The sequence below is a fragment of the Perca flavescens genome, chromosome 13 (assembly GCF_004354835.1).
Source record: "Perca flavescens isolate YP-PL-M2 chromosome 13, PFLA_1.0, whole genome shotgun sequence".
Lineage (NCBI taxonomy): Eukaryota > Metazoa > Chordata > Actinopteri > Perciformes > Percidae > Perca > Perca flavescens.
The window spans coordinates 4,678,989-4,701,842 of record NC_041343.1 but is presented as its reverse complement, the minus strand read 5'-3'; the positions used below and the strand labels follow the sequence as shown (position 1 = coordinate 4,701,842).

General features: G+C 40.9%; 1 protein-coding gene across 4 annotated transcripts in view; it reads left to right on the top strand.

The window, feature by feature from the left end:
* The window catches only part of fez1 (fasciculation and elongation protein zeta 1 (zygin I)), a 39,114-nt gene that overhangs the window by 7,883 nt on the left and 8,377 nt on the right, over nucleotides 1-22,854 (top strand). The window contains exons 2-7 of one of the 4 annotated variants that reach the window (XM_028594900.1): nucleotides 5,901-6,023; nucleotides 11,849-12,175; nucleotides 16,979-17,066; nucleotides 18,601-18,687; nucleotides 20,134-20,299; nucleotides 22,259-22,572. In XM_028594900.1, the coding sequence (XP_028450701.1) occupies nucleotides 11,856-12,175; nucleotides 16,979-17,066; nucleotides 18,601-18,687; nucleotides 20,134-20,299; nucleotides 22,259-22,572 (975 nt within the window). In that variant the 5' untranslated portion in view covers nucleotides 5,901-6,023; nucleotides 11,849-11,855. Of the gene's footprint in view, nucleotides 1-4,967; nucleotides 6,024-11,848; nucleotides 12,176-16,978; nucleotides 17,067-18,600; nucleotides 18,688-20,133; nucleotides 20,300-22,258; nucleotides 22,600-22,854 lie in introns of those variants that run through there. The other 3 variants (XM_028594899.1, XM_028594897.1, XM_028594901.1) reach the window with 3 other exon arrangements.

Sequence of the window (22,854 nt, the reverse complement as noted above, 5' to 3'; positions counted from 1 at the left end):
TGCCAGTCATACAGATTTAAGACCTTAGCTAATGTTAGCAATTAATTGCTGAACAAAACAAAGAAACCGTGAAAAAAAAAGACAATTGTGTAATAATTGTTACAGGCCTTGTTTCAGTTCTCTTACCGTCTCCCTTTGACAAGTTATGAGGCCTCCATACCAAAAAAGGACATTTTTTGCCCTTTTGTTTTTGGTATCTATAAGCATAGTTGGAGGCTGTCTGTTTTCCAATCCAAGCGTTGGATGTACTGTGTCTGCAGGGTAAGATCCTCTGTACAGGCTGAATTCAGGGCAAACAGCGTTGCTGGGTCCCCATTGTTCAGGCCTGGTTAAAGCTCATTAGCATATAGAAGGTGGGCTGCTAATCAGTGGAGTCAGCTGCTGGAGTGTTTGAGTGGAATCTGTTTGCATCGCTTTCTAACAGCTGTCATTGTGTAATGACTACCACTTCAGTTGTTGTTTGATTGGATAGATGTTCACCACAGCCAATTTAACACTAAGAGGCTGAGATTTACTATCAACATGCCACTGCGAATACACAGAGGAATATGCAGCTACTTTCTGTCTGTCAAAGTGTAGTACTGTAGCTATTTCCATACCAACCATGCTGGTACAAATACACAAAAATCAGAAAAGGAATTAATCGCAAACTAAGTAACACTTAAAATTATTTTGCCGTGGTGGTTGGTGCATACATAAACATATGAAATAAACAATAAATACAGAAACAAATATATACAACATAACTTTTCAACATAAAAAGGCTGAATGGTTTAGTAGGGGTGCATGATTCAAAATCGATTTTCGATTCAGAAACAATTCTCACTTCAAAAAACAATTCACAGTATGTAAATGTAGTTAATTTTCTCATGTGACTGCAGTAGACATACAATTTAAAAGAAAAGAAACACAACAAATTAAATATAGTTTATGTTATAAAACTTTTGCAACTAAAAACTGCCAAGTGCCAAGCTTTGGCCAGCTTTCAAACACATTAATTAAAGTATAAAATAAAACTTGTTAAATAAAAAGAGCTTTTGGTTCAGAGTTGGGTGCGAGTTTAGAGCTTGAATCGTGATACGAATGTGAATCAATTACTTTTTTTTTTTTTTTTTTTTTTCACACCCCTATGGTTTAGTGCAGGATGTGCAAAGCATTTTAATGCTGATTTCTATATATATTTACAGTGCGTATGTATAATTTGCTTTTTTAAGCTAAAATGATAATTAAAAAAACAACGCCATATAATACTGTATGTTTCCCATCTCCTCACAGAAAACCAGTGCATTTACAACAAACTCTAGTGGTGTTTTCTAGTAGTGTGTTGTTGAAAAGGGCTTCTTATTCCCCTCTGCTGCTTGGGGAGTAATTCCTTTTGCCAGTGCAATTACGGTAAAACCATGGCAACCAGCGTCTGCAATGCTGGGCTATGTGACCTATGTTGCCGTAGTCATGGGGGGCCTCTGACAGGCCGGCACTCCTTTTCTCCTTCTCTCTCCCTTTGTGTGGGGAAGCAGCAGCTGCTTCCAGACTCTAATGCAGTGGGTGTTTGTTGGCTGCTTGGTTTCACACTAATGTTGATGACGTGTGTACACACAAGGTATGTACTGCATATTGTGTGCTTAACCGGCATACTTTGCATTCATAGATATGTAGGTGTAGTGAATGTGCTGTGACGTAAGTGTACAGCATCTCTAACGGAGCAGGGAGGCACAGCACCTCCTGTGTACTGACATCATGTGTTCAGCCAGCCAATCAGTTTGCAGCTTCTCTCCTTGTCTTTGCCTGGTGTATCTGCATGCCAATCTCTAATAATAAGATTATGGTGTTGGGAGGATAAATTATCAATTATATTCAAATTATATTTTTCACTGACAATTTGTGTCCTAATCACCATTTTGGAATATACACTCTTTTATATTGGACACATTTTCAATATCTTTACATTTTTAACATGTATTGCTGTATTGAACATATTACTTTTTTTAAAGCTTTAGTGCATAACTTTTTGATATTATTGAACATCTGTTACATTCAAGCCGTTGCCAAAAGAGTTGCTACAAAGCTAATGAAGACTATCAGCTCCACACAACTCTCTCTGGATCTCTCAGTAGGACTATGTTCAGAAGATTGTGTCGTCCGGTGACTTTCCCGCGCAGAAACTCGAGTGAAGATAATAACCTCTTCTGAAGAGTCCATCATGTGTTTTTAATCCTCCGTGTCCTCCTTGGCTACTAGTAACTGTGTGTGTGTGTGTGGGGGGGGGGGGACGCATTCACAAAAGGCTTGTATCATGTGGACGCGCCGACAGTGTTGTCATTACTTAGAATTCCTCATGGGGGAGACAGAAACTACGCACTATAGTTTTAATTGTACATAATACATATTTTTTTAATCTTTATTTGTATTACTTATCTTTTTAACATACTTGTTGTACGTGTCCTTATTGCACCGTGTGTCAGAGAAAAACGTATTTTCAATTGCTCTGTATGTCTGGCATATATTGCAGTATTGTCAGTAAAGTTGACTTGACTTGAAAATCATAGTATTTTTATCTAGAGTCACAGTTTAAAGGCTGCAGGAAAACGTCCAAAATGCATCATCACCATCTCTGTTTGAAATCAGTTAAAGTATATGTGCATCATGCTACACACTGCTTATTTTCTAATAACAGGTGAACTGGTATGCAGTGCATGTGTTTATGCTCGTACAGCCGATGCTTCCGGACAGGAGGTCTAAACCCAGGCCACAGACTGAAACCAGGGATTATGCAGATTTTGAAGCACATGCTGTAAAGGAGTTCCAAGTTTGGCATAATTTGGGATTTTTCATTAGCATCTATTTTTATATTAATGTATCGTTTTACTGTGGTTTTTAATTTTCAATGTTGGCTGCAGTTTAGATGTGTTTGTGTACGATTTCACTTGGACCACTGTCTGTGAAAGGTAGTGCAAAGAGATCAGTACAGGGGATTCTCTGGGGAAACCTTTATGATGTATCTTTATACCATACATTTAATATTCAATTATAATTGACTCTTAGTGCATATTTCCAATAATTCTTACTGTGTTGGGGAAGGCTTCCCCTAGTGCACGTAAATGTGTAGTGGGCCTGAATGCAGCCTTGGCCTGACCCCTCCCATGGCCAACCCCCTAATCAGGGCTAGGCTACATTAGACATCTGTGCTCCTTTGTTGTGTTTTTTCGCTGTGTTTGTGGTATGTGAAAGGCACATTTCATATATATTTTTCCAAGTTAAACAAGGTCTACAAACAAGGTTGTTGAGACCTTTTTGTTTAATGTGCTGCCAGAGACTCTGGTTGCCTCTCCTGCCCCGGGAAGAGGATTTTGTTCCCTTTCATGTCTCATCTCAGTGGTGGTAAATTCACGGTAGTTAATAGTACTTTCCCCTTCTTTCCAGGTTCCTCTTGCCTTTAATGACTACTGTTTTGACCATTTCTTAGTTTGGATAATTGGTTTAGTTCTGTTTTGGCCTAATTGGGTCTATTTGTTTTGGTCTAGTTTGGCCTTTGGTTATCTTTTTGTCTTTAGCTTGTGTTCATTTAGTTTAGGTTTGATTTGCATTAACTGTACTGCCCCTTTATTGTTGTCAGTTTTCTTTGCTTATTTAACTAACTGTAGCGTGTATGTGTTTCTGATTTACTTTTAAAATTGGTTTATTTCTTTCAGAGCAGGGTGCCATCTTGTTTGGAGGCTGGGCACCCCCCTTGCTGTGTGATTTGCTGTGTTGCACTTTAAGGCCTTTTTTTATGCTTCTGCGTTGAATCGACGGCGTTCACCCGCAGACCCCTCTGCGTCTACGCCGGACCCTACGCCGTAGCCTGACGTGCACCTCTCGAAAAATGTAACTACACGTCGCAGGTCTCTCGGCCGTGGCTCGGGAGCGTAGCATTTTCCCCCCTGACTCATTTCCTGGTTCTCCTTCTCCATAAACAACATGGAATCAAGGACAGGGTTAACTTTTCCTGCTCCAGATCTCCCACCGTGGTCAGAAAGAACAGGGGAGACTCTTTGGTTCTCTCACTAGGACTCTAGAGTCACTACTCGCTCCGAAGCTAATCACCATCACTCTCTCACTTCTCCCAAGCTCTAACACCCACTCTCCACACACACACACACACACACACACACACACGCACGCACGCACGCACACACACACCAGCGCACAAGTATAAACATCAGGCCACACAGGCCACTCACAGGCTTTAGGGAGTAGTGGTGGCACACCTGAACACTCAGTGCAATCTGCCTCTCCACAAGTGGCCTCTGCTTGGTTTGTTTATTTTGGACTGGATTGTTGTATTAAACATGTTTTAACATTTCTATCAAGGCTGTCATTTTAAATTAATTGTAATAAAGAATAATTTTATCCACCCCACCATTTTAGGAAGTTGTTTAACCTTTTTCTTTTCAGCAGTTCAAGCCCCACCTGTTTTGATTTTTTTTGTTATTAGAAATAAAAACCTTTTGGTGTACTTTGAAACATGCTTCTGCCTCATCAATACTCCATATCCAAGACGTTTCACTTCTGGGATTGCTCCGGTGACGCCGGACACTTCGCTGTATGAACTTTTCTGCCGGATGTCAGTTACCTTCCACTTCCTTTGTGTTGGCGTTCTAAACTCTGGATTTATGAGACTATTTTGCAGAGGCACCATTCCTCCATGCGGTGCTTGGTGCCGCCCAAGACGATTTGTGATTGGTTTAAATACATGCCAATAAACCAGAGCACTTTTTACTCCCATCCTGTCATTTCCATTGATAATAACATATCGGTCTTCTGTTCAAACCGAGATTGAGAAGTTTCTTGGCATGAAAATGTATTCAGCTGTGAAGCATTTTCTCTTACAGGAAACATTTATTTTTTATTTATATATATATATATATATATATATATATATATATATAAAATTATATTATTTTATAATTATTTTTTGGGGGGCTATTCCCTTTTATTATACAGTGACCGTGTATAGACATGAAAGGGGTAGAGTGCTGGGGGACAACATGCAGCAAAGGGCAGCAGGTCGGATTCAAACCCGTGCCACTGCAGGACTCCGCCAACATGGGGCGAACGCCCCTTGTTTTTCTTTAATGGTCTTTTTGTTCTGTGATAGTTGGCTGGGATGATAGGAATGGAATAGTTTTTTGTCTGATTTCAAATACCATATGTACACATGCTGGAACAGCATTATATGCAAAGCAATTTTTAGGCTGCTTTGTTTAAAAAAAAAAAAAAAATATTAACATTGGTTTTAAAAGCAAATACAAATTTCATTTCATATGTACACACTTTAAATGTATTTTTTTTTGTGGCACTCAATTTTCACAGCATTAACACTGTATAGTGTGGTTTTTGTTCATTTTTATCACCTTGCAGTTTTTCTGCGCACATATACAGGCTCAAAACAGTCCGTTCTCTTCTGGATATGTCAGTCTGCTCAGATCTGTGGCAGAAAGGTAGAGTAGACAATAGGAGGAAAGCTGGCGATGTAATTTAATGTCCAAGGTAGACGGATAAACAATGTGCTACCTTACAGAAACATCTCCTTCCCCCATACCTCCTACTCCTCCCCCTTCTGTCCTCATGAATATTGGGGAATTAATGCGCGGTGGGAGAGAGAGAGGGAGGGAGGGAGGAGGCAGGGACAAAGGCAGAAAGAGAGGGTAGTGAGCTGCTGTCGTCAGAGGCCTGGCAGTGCGCAGGCTCTGTGCGAGCTGGGCTGGCTGCCTATTGATTGGAAAACAACGGGCTGTGGGAGGACGGAGTCGGGCGGCTGTGGGCTAACGGGTGAGGGAAGGGACACAGACCAGAGCGCAAAGCACGCTGCCATCTTCACCTCCCTGATTCTGTTTTTCTCTCTTTCCCCCTGGAATGAGTGTGACGGCTGCGGCTCATCGGTGGCTTTCGCAGCAGAGGGAGGCTTAGGCACAGACTCTTCCTCGTCTGAGAAGATCCGTCCTACACACTGAGCCATAACAACAGCGGCACGTCTACTGCAGGTAATCGGCCTAACGTCCTGCTGTTCATTCTCCCAGCCCTGGCCTCATCTTCCCCCCCCCATCCTCGTCTTGTAACCATGGTTTCCTCCATCTCTCCTTCCTCTCTCCTCGCTGCTCTTCTCTTCTCTCCCTCCCCCACTCTGTCTTTTTTTCTCCCTCTGATGAGCCGATGACATGCACTTGCGTGATTTCCATTTCTGCCATTGCTGCCTGAATATTGGTTTGAAGTCGAATCAACATCACTAAGAATTATGAATGGCTCACGTTTTGATTTTAAATAGCACTTGTCATGTGTTGGAATTGTTCTTATACAAAATAATAGTTGTCTGAATAACCGACATGTAAGAAATGGACTTTCTGCATATTACGAGCATGATAGTGTCATCAATGCTTTCGAAAACCTGCAGTGGAATAGGTGTTTGCCTTGATGTTTGGTCATCCCCTCTCACTGTAAAACGGGCAGTTTTGGCTCCATTGCATTAAATGAGCTCTGATGAGCTCCTGTGATTGGCTCTTTTCACACCTGCATCTTTGTGGAGCACCTGAGACCACTCTCTGTGAAGGTCGCATAGAGAAAAAGGCTGACACACATCCCAAACACACTGTATGCAGACATCCAATACCTGCACATCTCAAACGCCTCCACAGCATCCCGACTGCTGTCAGCTACAGTGTGGAGGCTGTGATGTCATACCTCTCCTGTAGGTTTCCACTGAATGAAGCCGCAGCTCGACGCTCTACCGAATCCCTTCGTCTCAATCCGCACCTGTAAAAGTTGAACTATTCACTTATACACAAGAAAATTAGTACAGAGAAAGAGAGAGGTCAAACACTGTATCAAGGTATTCTCTTATTGTAAATGAAGGATTTTCTGACTGAGCAAAATATTCATCGTGACTATATGACCTCCCGGTAATGCTAACTACAGTAGGGCTGGGTACCGAACGTCGATACTTTTATGGCACCGAAAAAAATTGTGCCAAATTTCGGTTCCAAAAACGTCAGAGGACATAAGTGCAAGCTTATCTGTCCTCTCTGCATATTGACACAGAGCGGCGCTCCGACCGTAGGGCTGGGTATCGTTCAAAATCTTTCGATCCGGTGCCAATTTTGATACTTTTTTCGATACCATATGTTTTAAAATCCATTTCAACATCAACAAAAATACATTAAACCCAAAGCTTTTATTTTTCACCTTAATTGTGAATCAAAACAGTTATCAAAATTAAAAAATTCTGGTAAAACTGCTCACTCAGAGTGCCTTGCCTTACAAGCTCAGCCTGTCAGTCAGTCATCAGGGCAGAGAAACCACCGTTGTGGCTGCTTGTCTAAGAGGAAGTGTAACGTTAACAGCACCGCGACCGCTTTCAGCTGGCCATTAATATCACCTCGCCATTAATATCACCTCGCCATTAATATCACATCACAGCAAACACTGTCTGTGTGAAGTTTTAAAAAACTGTAACCACACTTGAAACCAACCGTGACTCTCTGTGACTTCAACAACACGGCAGACAGTTTACTCCGTCCGCACCTCTCCGTGTGTGTGAAATTGGCACCGGATCGAAAGATTTTGAACGATACCCAGCCATAAACTACAGTGGGCAGTACAGCACCGTAAAGAAAAGAGCTTTAGGACAGCAGGTGTGGTAAAACACTACCACTTTAGTCCAAAGTGGCCGCTAAAATCAACACAAACTGAAAGTTACAAATAGCTACTTTAAGTGCAAAGTATAAACAATGAACTTGTTGCATATAGTTTTACTATATATGAACCTAAATTATTGCATGCTGATCAACAAACTCATATAACTGCATTTAGTCTCCTACTGTACATCTTCTTAGCTAGAACAAAAATAGTCCAGAGTCGACTCAGCTGGCAGTAAGTAGAAAGGCCACAGCATGACAGGAAAGTGCTATTAGAAAATTCAATTTCAGATTATTTACCCTGCCAAATTTTCAAGCAGTGCATCAGTGCCTCCTGCAAAGAGTTATTGTGGCAAGCTTAGAGTCAGATACTAATGTTCCTTATTAGAGTAGACCTAATAACCTTTATTGGATCTATTGATGGACGCAAGTTGTCAGTCACTGTCACCTAGTAGTGATTCATCACTCTGCTGACAGGATTTAGTCCACATGAAGTCATTTTCTCAGCAAATTAATTAGAAATAAATGTTAAGACAGAGCAGATGCAATTAAAAAAAGAGAAATACAGCAGTACAGAGAAGAGAGAGCTGTAGAGACATATCTGTCTGGCTGTTTGTTGACGGAGCAGCACTTTGCTGAGTGCTGTGATGAGGAGGAAGAGGCTTGCACAAGCTTGTTTTTAAATGGGCTCCTCTGTACTCACCCACTTAGGCCAGGCCACGGTCAAAGCACAAAGGATGAAATTTAGAACTCACTACTGTAATTACACTGCGTCAGACAACGTGACCGATGTACAACTTCTCTTAAAGGTCTGACTGCAGCATCAAGTCCTCCACAACAATGACTGCTCCTTCTTTTTGCAGCTTTACACCCAAATACATTTCATTTTTACACTACCTAGGAGCTCCAAGGAAGTGTTTCAGGACATTATTCTATCCAAAGGCGTAAGGTTTGGTTACAACATTGGGGGGGACACATTAGAACCGGGGGATGTGTGGGTCGTCCCCCAGTCAAACACTTTATTTACTAAACCCGTAAAATGTATGAACGTACGTTAGCAACAGTAGGCTAACTGATGAGGGTGCTATTTTATGTGCAAGCTAATATTGCGTATCTGTTCATGTGAGCTGCAAGAGTTATGTTTCTGTTTATTGAATGCGTTATTCAGTGCAAACATAACCGAGGATGTAGTTTAATCTCAGTAATGATGGTATATTAAGTCATTACTGTCGCTCTGTTGAAGGCAAAAGTCCCACGGTACTGACGTTACGCAGATCACGAACATCTGATTGACTTTACTGCACCGTAGTTAAGTGAAAGTAGGTCAAGTTGTAAAAAACTGCCCCTACTAGCAGGGCAGCATTTGCAGAGGGCATTAAAATGTATGTCTGATCGTTTCTATGTTAACTGTTAGCCCATAGTAGTAGAAAACAATATTTAAAGAGATCTGAGATATAGTAAAATAATAAAAAAAGTTCAGGGCTTCACCCTCAGCCAATGACAAAGCACCTTTTAGTCACGTGTTTCACTCATCGAGCGAGCGCAGTAGTTTGGAAATAAACCAAATGGACATTGATGAAAACCCAGGTACTAGTGGAAAAAGGCTCTCATTCGGTGGTGTGGAAGTATTTTGGATTCAAGACGACGAGGGTCAGTCTGATGTAATTTGCGAGGCATGCTTTGCCCTCGTTGCAGCACCGCAAAGTAACACCACAAATCTTTACCAGCACCTCAAACGTCACCACAAAGTGCAATATGATGAAGCCATACAAGGCAAGAGGTCGGAAAGACGTTTCAATTAGCCTATTTACAGCCATGTTCAGGGCCATATTTAGTTCAGTGTGTTATATGTCACTATTTGTGGTAGCCTACTGTACTTAAATGGCCAGTATACTTTATTTTTTTCTTTATTCATTAAAGCCTCTATGTTTACAGGCTTGTGGTGATGCGCAATGTGCTATAGGTGCAAAAATAAAATCTGTTTGGTACTGCCAATTTGTTTTGTTTTATCATGGTTCATGTGTGCAATAAACATTACACTTTGTGAGAAAAAAATCGTGGCAGAGAATTGTGATATCAATTCTAAGCTAAAAAATCGTGATTCATGTTTTTCCCTGAATCGTGCAGGCCTACAGTCAAAAATGACCATCAGCATAATTTTCTACAGTTACTGTGAGCTGCCTTCTCTTGTATTCCATTTTGGTAATTGGCCTAAGGAAGCTTAACTAAGTATAACAACCTTAAGAATCATTATTTAAGAATAGGGAAGTTTAGAAACTTAAAGAAATAATAATATTCTGACCCATGATATGCCTACCACTGTCCAGACATAAAGTCTTCATGTGATAATAAGTGCCAGTAGAGCCACTGGAGCACAACTCACACTGTGGAGATGCCAACAACTCCGTTTGGGGTAGAGTATGCTCTGTGAACATATTTATAATGGTGATCAGTGTTTCTGGGAGACAGTAGAATTCAAAGGCAGTAAGTACCTCCTTCCCCAAACCGTGCCAAGTGTGACATGTTTGAAAGAGTTCAGCACACAAAGATGTATATTTGTGTTCCTGGTAATTCCATCTGCCATGGGACAACATATATACTCAGCGAAGACCTTAATTGTTATAGAAAAAAAGGAAGAATCGGGAAAATGTAAATATTTTTTATATCTTGGAAAGTACCGAGTTTTCCTCAGTACATTTCTGAGAGTGTTTGAACTCCGAGGGAAAGAAAAAGGTATTCCCACCAGCTAATTAAGTATAATTATTGAACAGTACCAACTGAGAATATCTTTGTCAGGACTTCATATCTTTCTGGGACAGAACCAACTCAGAGTAAATTAGACACAATTGCACCAAATTTAGCTTGAATGATTTTGAAAGGGAACATTTGAACGTACCAGATCTTGTGCCAAGGCTTAACTATATTCTTTGACTTATTTGACACATTTAACCAAAAACACAGGACATATTAAAATAAACTAAAGAAATTTGGAGCTCCTAATGTCTGTCTCTTTGTCCCTTTTCAAATACATTATTAAGTAATTTTCTGTCCTAGAACCACAAAAGTGCTTTAAGGGGTATCGCTGTGCTGTAAAAATGTACATTGTCATTTACAGAGCAATATTACCATTATCAATTCATCAGACCCATACAGTATATTCGTCAAACCCCTTAAAGAAACCCTTGGCCTACTCTAGAAATGACCTTATTGTGATATGTTCTATACTATGACAGTTCCTATACTTTCATGTCCCAGAATCTTGGATACTTCATCAGTTAAATCCCAGAAGGTGTACTTAATTAACTGCGGTTTACCAGTAAAGCCAACTGGTTGGGTCCCCTTTGGGACCTGGTCCCCTTCTGGCACATCTACCTCCATCTCCTCTTTGTCTAGACAGCATGGTGCCATTCCACATGAGGTGAGGCACGCATGATTTAGGAGACGCCAGATGAATCCTTCTGGGATATTGGTTATCTAACAGATGAGGACAGATAGATGTTTGTGCTTTGTCTAATCTGGTATTTCCTTTTTAAACACAATGCTGATTAAACAAGCCCCTATTATGCTTTTTTTATTTTCATTGTTTGTGTATGTAATAGATATATAAAGTACAAAAAAAAAACACATTTCACTCCAAATTAGTGCTGCCACTAATGACGAATTTTCTAACGATTAATCTTTCGACAAATTTTTCGATTAGTTGAATAATCTTAACGACTAATTTAAAAAAAAAAAAGTGTTATTTCGTCCATTTCATTTTGAACTCAGCTGAAGGGCCAAAACATAAAATGTCACCTGTGCAATAAACAATATGAATAACTTAAATGTTACCAAATAAAAAAAGACATAAATGCAGATATAAATGTAATTTAAAAAAATAATGAATAATTATCGATTTTCAAATATTGCACCTGTCAATACAGAACAAAATATCCTGTAGCCTATTTCGCCGTCAATACTGCCGATGTTGTCTTTGCTGTAATCATATCAGTATATATTTATGTTTAACATCAAGAGTTAATAAACAGTACAGACTTGCTCACCATTTCATTAATAATCATATACTTACGTTCAGAGGTGGAGTCGGGACTTTTCCCGGTGGGCCGGTAGTGTTTCGAGGCCGCGAGCACCGGTCTGATAATAGTTAAACACTGTGTGACCACTCTCTGTTTGTGCAGGTATACCATGGAAGCCCCTCTTGTGTGTTTGGATGAGGAGTTTGAGGACCTCCGGCCCTGCCGCATAGATGAGCTGGACCACCCAGTGCTCAAACACTCTTACTCCACCACCACCGCCCCCCTGGCCTCCATCACCCGCGAGGACTTCTCTGAGCTGGAGAACTTCTCCGAGATGATGAGCTTCAAGTCGATGGAGGACCTGGTCAACGAGTTTGACGAGAAGCTCAACGTTTGCTTCCATAATTACAACACCAAGACGGAGGGCCTGGCGCCCATACGCAACCAGTCCCACAGCCAGGAGGAAGAGGAGAGGCTGCAGGACGAAGAGTGAGTGACCAAGTTAATATCATTCTGGTGAAATATTCATACCACACGGTCCACTTACTGTGGTATTTATCTGTCATAGGTCTGAGGCCTAAATGGATCTGATTACAGTTCAGTCTTACCCAACTGACATTTACTGTATAGCACCGTAGTGTATCGAAAAGAGTTTGCATCGGTATTTTTAGCTTCAACATGTAAATAACTTGACATTACAAATGGTATCCAGTAGTAGCAATGTAAATATACATAAAGTATCTCAAATCAGTTTCGATTGTTCAGGAGCATAATCCTTAGCCTTGTTACATTTTGTTTACTGTAGGCCTATTTATATTTGAACTTTTCAGCAAAATGCCAACATTTGGGCCAACATGAACCATTCGTACATATAGCTACATGAACTAATGCAATGTATTTTTGTATGTATTCCACTTATTTGTTACTGTATGCCCCATGTTGACTGCCGCTATACACACAGCTTTCAAGCCGGGGAGCGGAGTTCATGTCCAGAGGGGTATCGCACAAAACCAGGATAAGGGATTAAGCCGGGATATTCCAGTTATCCTGGATCAATTTAGCCTTGACTTGTTTGCACAAAAGCAGAGGCACCTAATAACTGATGAATATCACTGTTACAATCAATGTATATTATATTTATCACTTAATTATCTTTATAGTTTCTAGATTTCAGAGTCCAATTTCTTCAGTCTTTCTTTTCTATGTCCATATATACAAGGAAGCAAAGCATATCATATTGAAGAAGAAAACTCTGCCTCTTTAAACAAAACAAAAAAAAACGTGAGAAAAAGTGGGGCAGATAATAGCACTAAATATACATTTACGAACTACTGCTCTTAAATGAAACCATATATATAATAAATAATTAGCCTAACTCCTTGAATGATATGATTATGATGGTTTCAATTCAGAGCAATGGTCAGTTAATGTATATGTTTAGGCTGCTTACATGTTCAGGCGGTCCGCGGTGGTCTGCCACGCTTTCTCTCGCCGTTTCATTACAGCGCACATTCTTCTTTTCTTTTTACAAATAATGTGTTTCACGTTGTCATACTTTCATAAGAAGCTGCTGCTCACTCTGTGTAAAGTATATGCACAATACATATTCTCTATTTTAGCATCAGTAAATCTGTGATCGACCTCGTGGTCTATTAAGGAAAGCCGTGAATCCAAATTACTTCAGCCTGGCTCGACCTAGTCGCTCCTCAGCCTGGCTTGGCCTTCTTGAAACGCCCCAAGCCTGGCTGCACAGATTAGACTAGGTCAAGCCTCGCTTTATTGTTTATCCTGGATTTATAAATTATACTTTTGTGCAATACCCCCCAGGAAGAAGTTCAGGAGAAAACACAAGACTTTAACCCAGGAAACGGGTGTTTTGTGTCTGGGGTGTACTACTTAAGGGGCCCGGTGTTTTAACCGAAACTACAATAATTTTTCTAATCTTAACTAGTCATTTTAGTGCCTAAGCTTAACTGTCGTCTCTGCAGGACAGTCACCTTTTGTCGACTAAACTCAACTGTCGCTGAAACGACTGTCTCTTCAGTGTTCTGTACCTGACTCACAGTCATCTTTTGTCAGCTAAATCTAACTGTAGAGACCACTGAAGAACAGTCATGTCACCGGTCGGCTAAACTTTGTCACGTGACTGGTCGGCAGTCACTGTAATTTCGTAGGTTAGCATATCATATATCCATATCATACGAACCCCTTCAAGAGAATGCGTTTTTGTGATTCACCCTACTTTTATCATTAGCAACATAATAAAGTGCTTGAAATTACCACAGTGACATAATAGTTCCACAGACGGACTACTCCTCCAGCCCTTTAATTACACTCTAGCATAGTAATTATGTTGTTTATGCCATTAATACCACACACAAACACAACACACTCTCAAGACCAAAACAGTGGCTCAGCATGCCGCACATGTCAAAATCCCAAATATTTCCAGACACAGGCTGCAACATCCAAAACAAGCAGTCAATCAGCAGCATGAGCCCCCCCCCTCCCCAGCTCCACAGCCGGGCTGCGTGCTGAATTATTCAACGTGCAGTGTTGCACGCCTCAGTTAGCTTTGGCTCTGTTGGTGTGTCTCTGTCTCCGTCTCTCCACCAGCCGACTGCCAGACCCTCCTTCAGCCCACAGGCGCTGAGGCGGAAACACACGTCCTCCCACTGTGTGGATATGAATCGTGCTAAAAATAGCCTGACTGGAGGTGTAAGAGCAGAGTCTTTGGAAAGGAATCACATTTTCAAACACTGTTAAATTGCTGTTAAAATGAGTTTGTGTTGATTTCAGAGTATTTATTAGAAATATAAACCCCCTTGAGATGAATCATTACATTTTCGAGGGGGTCCTTAAGACAAATATACGGAAAATACAAAAGACAAAATATATTCACACATACACACTTTGATGAATAAAGTGGACGGATACTGAGCTCAGAACACAGGGCTGTGGGCGGATGTGAGTCCTACAGTATTACACTAATCTGCACGTTAGGACTGACACACAAACCTAATGCTTTACTCTGACTTGTTGTGGCACAGATAAGGAAACCAGTACAGATATATTCCAGTCAAACCTAACAACTGTTCCAGCCTCCACCGGAGATTTTGCCAATAACAATGTCCCATTGTTCCTCCCCTTTCATAACAATTCTTGCAAGTAACAATCAGCTGATCAAGTGAGCCTCATTTACTATATTTATTCACTTTTAAGAAGCTATTAAAAGACAGCCCTGATTCTCATAATGCTGAGGATATTGTGTTGTGTTATGACATATAGAAAACTATCTTTTCAGTGGAGGGTGCAGTCTGATTTAAAGGGACCCATTTAAAACCGGAGAGTCTTAGAGACACAGAAATAATCGTCAGCCATGTAAGTCTGCTGTTTGGTTGAAAACAGTGTGTTGCACATTTTGGCCTAATCCCTGCAGTTGCCCGATTAGAACCACAGATATGAGTCATTTCTGACAAGCTGATGGAGAACTAGAATATTAAACAGAACAGATTTCTCTTCAGTGGCCAACAAATCCAGCAGGACAGCTTTGAAATGTGGAGTTTCCATTCCTGCTGGCCAGATGATCTGGACACATCCCTTTGTTATGCATTCAGTATGGGCTGTTAATGTTGTGTGTCGTGGTGATTACAGATTAGTTTTTTTTTAAACATCTTTTAAATGAGGTGAGTTTTACGGAAGCCCTGAAAGATGAGGTGAAAAAAATATATATATGCGGGCAATGTTTATCTCATATGTACAAGATAATGTCTCGTATATGTACAAAATAGATTTTTAGGCTTAATTAGGCTGTTTTGAGAAAGAGAAAGCCATGCTCAATGAAGCAAACTGTGCATAGGTGCCAACTTGGGTTAAGCAGTAAGCCAGCCGCCTGTTAGCTGTTAGCTAGCCTGGCTCTGTCCAAAGATTTGTAAAATATCTGCTTACCAACACTGCTCCCTGCTGGGAAATAGTCTTGGATAATCCCCTGGAAAACCACACATTTTCTTTTTTCCACTTTAGTTTTAATGTTTTATTAAATTAACAAAATATGAATTCTCTGAAGGGGAAATTTATTTTTTGTAGATTCGACTTTATTGTCATTGTGTAGAGTACAAGTACACAGACAACAAAATGCAGTTTGCGTCCAACCAGAAGTGCAGAAAGAGCAGAAATGTACAATGTGATATTCAGGTATAGACAGGACAAGAGATATAGTGCATCATAGACAGTAGTGTACAGTTGGTTAACAGAAAGTGGTTTGGAATAATATAAATTAAATATAAATGTGTGCAGTGTATTAGCAGTTACCTTTATAAGAGCAGAATAAATATGGCTATGTAATATGAAGAACATGTACAGATATGTGCAATATAGCAGCAGTAACTTTATAATAGTAGTAAAAATAATATAAATATATGCAGTGTATTATAAGAAACTGAATAAATATGGATATTCAGTATGAACCATATAGACAGATATGTACAGATATGTGCAGTGTGGTAACAGTACCATTGTTGTGCAGAAACAGTAACATAAGAGTAGTGAGAATAAGTGTATGTGCAGGATGAATAGTATGAAGAGCAGTAAAATATGGCTATGTATAAGTGTAGTTATAGTATGTTACGCATGTATGTTGTGTATGTATATTTCAATTCTGTACACCACTTGTTATTGCTTAGTTTTCATCATAGTGATGTTGATGTGCTGGTGCATCCAGTGATGGCATGCAGGCATGGCTGGTGAGGTAAGCTGCTGGCTGAATGGGGTCCATTGTGTGTCCTGGGGGGTGGGCAGTGCCACTGGGAGCAGGGCAGCAGGCCTGAGCCAACCTCTTAGTGGAGGAGGAAAAAAAACACAAAGGGGACTTCTCTCCCAGTTTAATGTCATTCCTCCTCAGACAGACGCTGGCTCCGGGTTGCAGTCAGGGACCCCTGGCACAATGATGTGAGAAGCTTTATCTAAATCTCTGCTAAGGATACCTTTTTACTGAGCAGTAAGCTGTTTCTTTCTGTTGTGCATTGTTCCTCTGCAGCCTCCAGCGCTGCGTATTGAACAACATTATTGACTTGCCACAATGAAATATTGACTGAGTTGCAGGATGCTGAAGATAGGGCTGAGTAGACTTCCTTATAACCAGCAAGATAAAACAACACAGCGAACTCTGGTCTAATGCTGTTATATAACTGTCTAACTACAGCGGCTGTGGATCCACCAGCTTAAAATGGTAAACAGCCTTTAGGGCTAATGATGCTTGCTGACATGTCTGCATGTGTGTGTGTTGTGTTGCAGTGTGTGGGATGCTCTAACTGACAACTACATCTCCACCTGGGACGGCACCGACTCAGAGGGACTCAACGGCAATCTTTCTGACCAGGAGGTAAATGTCACTCACTTTCTATTTGGTTTAAAAATGTGCTATTAGGCCAAATAATAAAGAAACTATTTTTTATTTATTTTGGAAAGATGAAGATTTAATTGGGTTTCTATTACCTTTTAGCCACATTTCTTGACAAAAGGTAACTTATTAGAAATGACAACGTTAACTATGGTTAGTTCAACTAGTTTATAAGGTGAACATGATTCTGTTTTCTGGCTTGATATTTGTAAATGAATGTAGTAGCAACCCAATGTGTTATTAGTTTTCACAGTGAGGTGCCAAACTGCTTCATTCTCTCTGAGGCTTATCCTCATGCTGACACTTGAAGATATGCTTGCAGTCAAGGTTGGCTTGACTGCTCTGTCCCCCCCCCCCTCCCTCCTCCCTCCCTCCCTCCCTCCCTCCCTCTCCTCCCTCCCTCCCTCTCCTCCCTCCCTCTCCTCCCTCCCTTAATTGGCTCTCACATCCAACTTGACAGCAGGCACTTAGCAGGCTAGGCCATGTTTGGGCTGGTCAGGGCCAGAGCAGACATTTTAGCCCCAGACGGAGAGGGTTGTTGTGGAAATGCATCATAGTGCTGATATTAAGCTGGAGCCTGCTGTCAGATGAGTTGCTGAGATTCCCTCTATGTCAAAACGTGTATACTAAGACAGGCCAGCAGGAAATGTTGCAAAGGACAATTGTAAATTTTTTCTTAGGAAATTTTTATTATGTCTGCTACAGTGCAGGTGCATGTATCTTTCTTATTTATTCCAGACATAACCACAAAAGACATCTGCTTGCTGTGTGCTGTGTTTTATTACAGCAAATATTAAATGTCAAATCTTCAATGAAGTGTCTCACTGTTATGCTGTATCAATAATTAGCAGTAGCCTGGAGACAACCCCTGTGGACATTCATATGATGAGACTTCATTTTTACAGCCACGTCAGCAGCTCTGTGAGAGCACAGCAGTGCTTTGAGCTAAATGCTAACATCAGCATGCCTATAATGACAGTTTTTACATGCAGGCAGCCTATAATGGTTACCGTATGCTGTTGACTATCTTAGTTTAGCATGATGGGAATGTCATTTTTGCAGGAATTTGTTCATAAACCAGTTAAGTATTGGACAATTTCAAATTTTGTAACATGAATGTTTAAACCAAATTTCAGGGCAAGTTAATGGGTTATTTCAAACAAAAGCACACATGTCACAGATTTCTTCACGTTACAATTAACTTCACTATCAACTGTAGGACATCACATTTTAGGTATAAACTATTCAAACACTTTTACAAATGCAATGGAGTAAATTGCTTTTTAAAAAGCGATACAAAATAATGTAAAACCTTTTCAAATATATAAGCATTAGATTTTCAAATGAGTGTGACTTATCTCTCCATCCCAGGCAAAGTTCTTTTGGAAAATGACTGTGGATGGTTAGGTTCATTATTCCAGTGCTGATTGATCGTTTTTGATTCTTGTTAGCCTCGTTTTCTTTATAAAACACCCTGCCATTTGTTTGTCCTCATGTTTCATCTCACAATCTGCAGATCCACGAAAAAGAGGATGAGGAGATGAATGAGAAGAATGACAACGCCAACTGCCTGAAGGACGAGCCTCTCATCACAGCTGATCAGGTGTGTGTGTGTGTGTGTGTGTGTGTGTGTGTGTGTGAGATCAAACAGCAGTTTTCTGTGTCCTGCTTTTGATCGTGAGAAAAAGGTAGCAGGGTGTAGCATGAGGCTTGTCTTAGATTGGTGCGCGGGTCCATTTCATCTTTCACCTGCCTTTTTTCACCATCATGCATTTCTGTTTACAGTAATATGTGTTTGCTGGGATTGACATAATGTTCTTTAAGCAACTTGTGCCTTGTCCATTCCGATTTTTGTTGTGGTTGTTGGGGGTTTATGGAGTGAAAAAGGTCAACACTATAGAATGAGTCAAAGTCAAGCTGTGACAGTAATATTTTAAAATGAATTCCAAACGCCACAGGGAACCAGTGCAGGGACGCCAGAATGGTGGGAATGTGCTCAAATTTCCAGGTTTTGTGAGAGCCGCTGTACACAAGCTGGAGGCAGTTCATTGATTTCTGGGGCAAGACAGCGATAAGGAGTTCTGGTAATGTAGATGGCTGGAGACCAAGGCATGTATAGGGGTTTGTCCATCACAGAATAAAAGAAATGATCTAACAGTGGCAATGCTCCTGCAACAAAATATATCATCAGCATAACATAGGGAGAAAGTAAAGAACCAAGAACAGACCCCTGAGGAACCCCAGACATAATCTTTGCATTGCTAGATGTGGCATTCCCATTTAGATTTTTTTATGTTTTGCTTACATTCTTTTGATGGAGAGGCTCTTTATCATGTCCAGTTAAAGTACTTGTGTCCCTTGGACAGCGTGGAGGGTTTGACTGCCCTTTCATAGAGTTGTTCCAATACCAGCAATGGAAATGCCTCCAATACTGCCGGAAAATGCTGGTATCAGCGTGAGAGTGTATGCACCAATCTGATACCATGTAATTGAGCTGGAAAAAACATATACTTTAAAGTCGTTTGTTTATCTCCTTTTTTTTCTCACGACAGACTGTCAAACTAATGAAATAAAGTTCTATGGCATTCATTCTCTGTATGCATTTGCAGTTTTCAGGCCAAACAACAAAGATAGAAATCAAATCACATCCATACATTTTAGTTAGTAGTATACAGCTGTTAAATAATAATAATATATGTATATATATTTTAAAACCAATGGTGTCAGATCACCAGTATTGGCCGAAACGCAAGTTCAGAGAAAAAAAAAGGTTTGGAACATTTAGTACAGGAGTTTAGACAGGTGCTTGCCTAAGTCCAAGTCTGCTTCTGCAGCACACTGCTGCAGCCTGTGTAGACATCAATAATGGATTTAAATATGATATGTACACTTCCACAGGAGGCTTCTGGCCTTTTAGTGGCCACACTCTACTAACAAATGGATGGTTATGGATGTGAGTGTACTTACCCCTGTCTCCTAATCTCTTTCCTGTCAATTCACCTGTCTCTCCTTCAATCTCTCTCGCTCTCTCTCTCTTTCTCCCCCCAAGGTCATTGAGGAGATAGTCGAGATGATGGAGAACTCTCCAGATCCCGGCGAAACGGAGGAGGAGGAGGATGAAGAGGAGAGCAGCCCTTGCTCCATGGCCAACCCCTCCCTGCTGGAGGAGATCAGGCAGCTGTCGCAGGCCTCCAACAACAACTGCTCCTACGAAGGTAAAAATCAAAATTATCAATCAACCAAAAGTCATTAGTTCATTTTCTCAGCTGGTCTAGGATGTGAACCGGCTACATTCCTGTCAAAGCAGTGTTCCTGGTATACTTGCCAGCAGGTTGATCAGTCTTTCTAATGGCAGTTAGGTTACAATTCATTTCTCTCTTCGAAGCATGTCGCTAAACATCAAAATCATACCAAAGGCGAGATCCATGTGGTTCTTCTATCGGAGTTGCATTGGCTGAGGTAGTAGAGCAGTCGTCTACCAATCAGAACGCCGTTGGTTCGATCCCTGGCCCTGCAGTTCAATATCGAAGTGTCCTTGGGCAAGACACTGAACCCCGAGTTGCTCCTGATGCTGCGCCATCGGTGAATGTTTATCTGATGAGCAGGTGGCACCTTGTATGGCAGCCTCACCAACCAGTGTATGAATGGTGAATGGTTCCTGTACTATGTTAAAACGCTTTGAGTAGTCGATAGGACTAGAAAATATACATATACAAATACATAGTTTTCATTCCAACACGATTGATATTTATTAAATGTATAATTGTTTTTTTAAGTCTGATGACTGGTGTCCATCAATGGCTGTGGATTAATGCACATCTAAACCGTCTCTCCAGGATTTTGAGGCCTTTTTTTGAGATAGTTGCAGCCCAAAATGCCTGAATTTGCAGGAGCTTTTGTAAAGAAATGCGATAAAAGTTGCGATGTCTTTTGTTTTTTTTGTTGCAATGAAGTTGCGAGAGACGGTGAAAATTGCTGAGCAGCAGCCCCGCCCGCTGCAGAGAGCCGACAGGATTGAAACAGGAGCAGCTTTCAGCGACTTTGGAGTGAAAAAAACGTTACGAGTACATTGATGTGGACGTACAGGTTGGCGGGACGGTCTGAAATGTTTTGCACGCTCTTTGTCTGTACTTTTGTTGGTAAATGTGAGATGTTTGAGTCCCATACGTCTCGTCTTCATATCCGAAACAAGGAAATGAATTTGGCGACATGCGCGTGTTACGTCAACCCGTTCTCACTCCCGCTTGCTCAGTGTGTCCCAGAGTCACATACTGATACAAAGTCTGGCACATGGGACTGCTGGGATTGGTTGAAGTCGCGGGAAACTCTGGTTATTGGTCAAATTTGTGGCAAAGTTGCGAGTCACGCCGAATTCCCGGTGATTGGTTGAATTTGCGTGAATTGTTGTTTTCAACCTGGGGACTGGGATCCTCCAAAGGGGTCATGAGATGACTCAGAATGGGTTGCTACACAAAATGATGTATCTTTTTCTAGAATCTTTTCCTTTTCCTTATGAAACACTTTATACATTTACTCCTTAGGCCTCTAAGAAAAAATGTGCGAAGGTACAATTACCCTGTGATTGAAAATGCTTCTCCTACTGAAATGGCTAAAGCAACAAAGAGTTGGGCACCCCTGATAATGTGAAAAAGCTTAAAGGGGTCAGATCACCTTTTCTTGATGACTTTACTTTGTTAATGAATGGTATTGCCACAGTGTCACAGAGACTAAATACTGTTAAAGATACAGTTTTTGTCGATAAGTCCTGCTTGAATCTATCTCTCACTTTTGCTCAAACTTATGTTTTTACGGTTACTTTTTTTAAAGAAATTGAAAGTGAAAGTACACATGCATATGTAGAATTTAATGTACTATACTAAGAAATATATATTTCTTTTTCATAACCTTAATAAACCATTAGATTACAATGTATTAAATTACAAATAAATGTACAACTACAGCAATTGTCTGTATATAGCTAAATATAAAAAAGTTTATTATAATTATTTATTTTAATTAGTTATTTATTGTAAAATTAAGATTTTTTTTTTATATATATATATATATACAGTGCATGCCATTGTTTAGCTTTATGTCTAAACCTATGGGTAATAAAAAATACTTTAGCACAAAATAAAACTCAACTATCCTCTCCCCCTTCATCTTGCCTGCAGGCCTGAGCCTGATGCCCAGCTCTGCTCTGGTGGAGCTGCTGGACCGGGTGGAGGCGGCCATCCGCCAGTACTCAGAGGAGCTGGTCAGCCAGCTGGCTCGGCGGGAGGAGCTAGAGTTTGAGAAAGAGGTGAAGAACACGTTCATCACGGCCCTGATGGAGGTGCAGAACAGGCAGAAGGAGCAACGGGACAGCAGCAAACGCCGCCGCCGGGACAAGGCCCTGAGCCTGCAGGGGGGGGCGACGCCACCTGTGAACGGAGGGAACACAGCCTCCACGGGCCACACGGAGAAGACAGGGAGCATGCCTGTCAAGGTGAGAGGCCCTATACACACCTTTTAGGTAGGTGTGTGTGTGTGTGTGTGTGTGTGTGTGTAATATTTGACACAGGATTCTCCCTTACATGCTGCTCTCTGTGTGTCTGACAATGCGAGACTAATTAGGCCACAATGGGCCAGTGATGTGCCTAGTTTTGCATCCCTTCCAAGTATTGCATCCCCAAGGGAAAACTAAAGCTTTTGAGTGTTAAGGGGGTGCATTATTCGGCAGAAAGTATTGTTGCTGCCTGCAACCTGGATGCAAAACTCGGCCCACCAC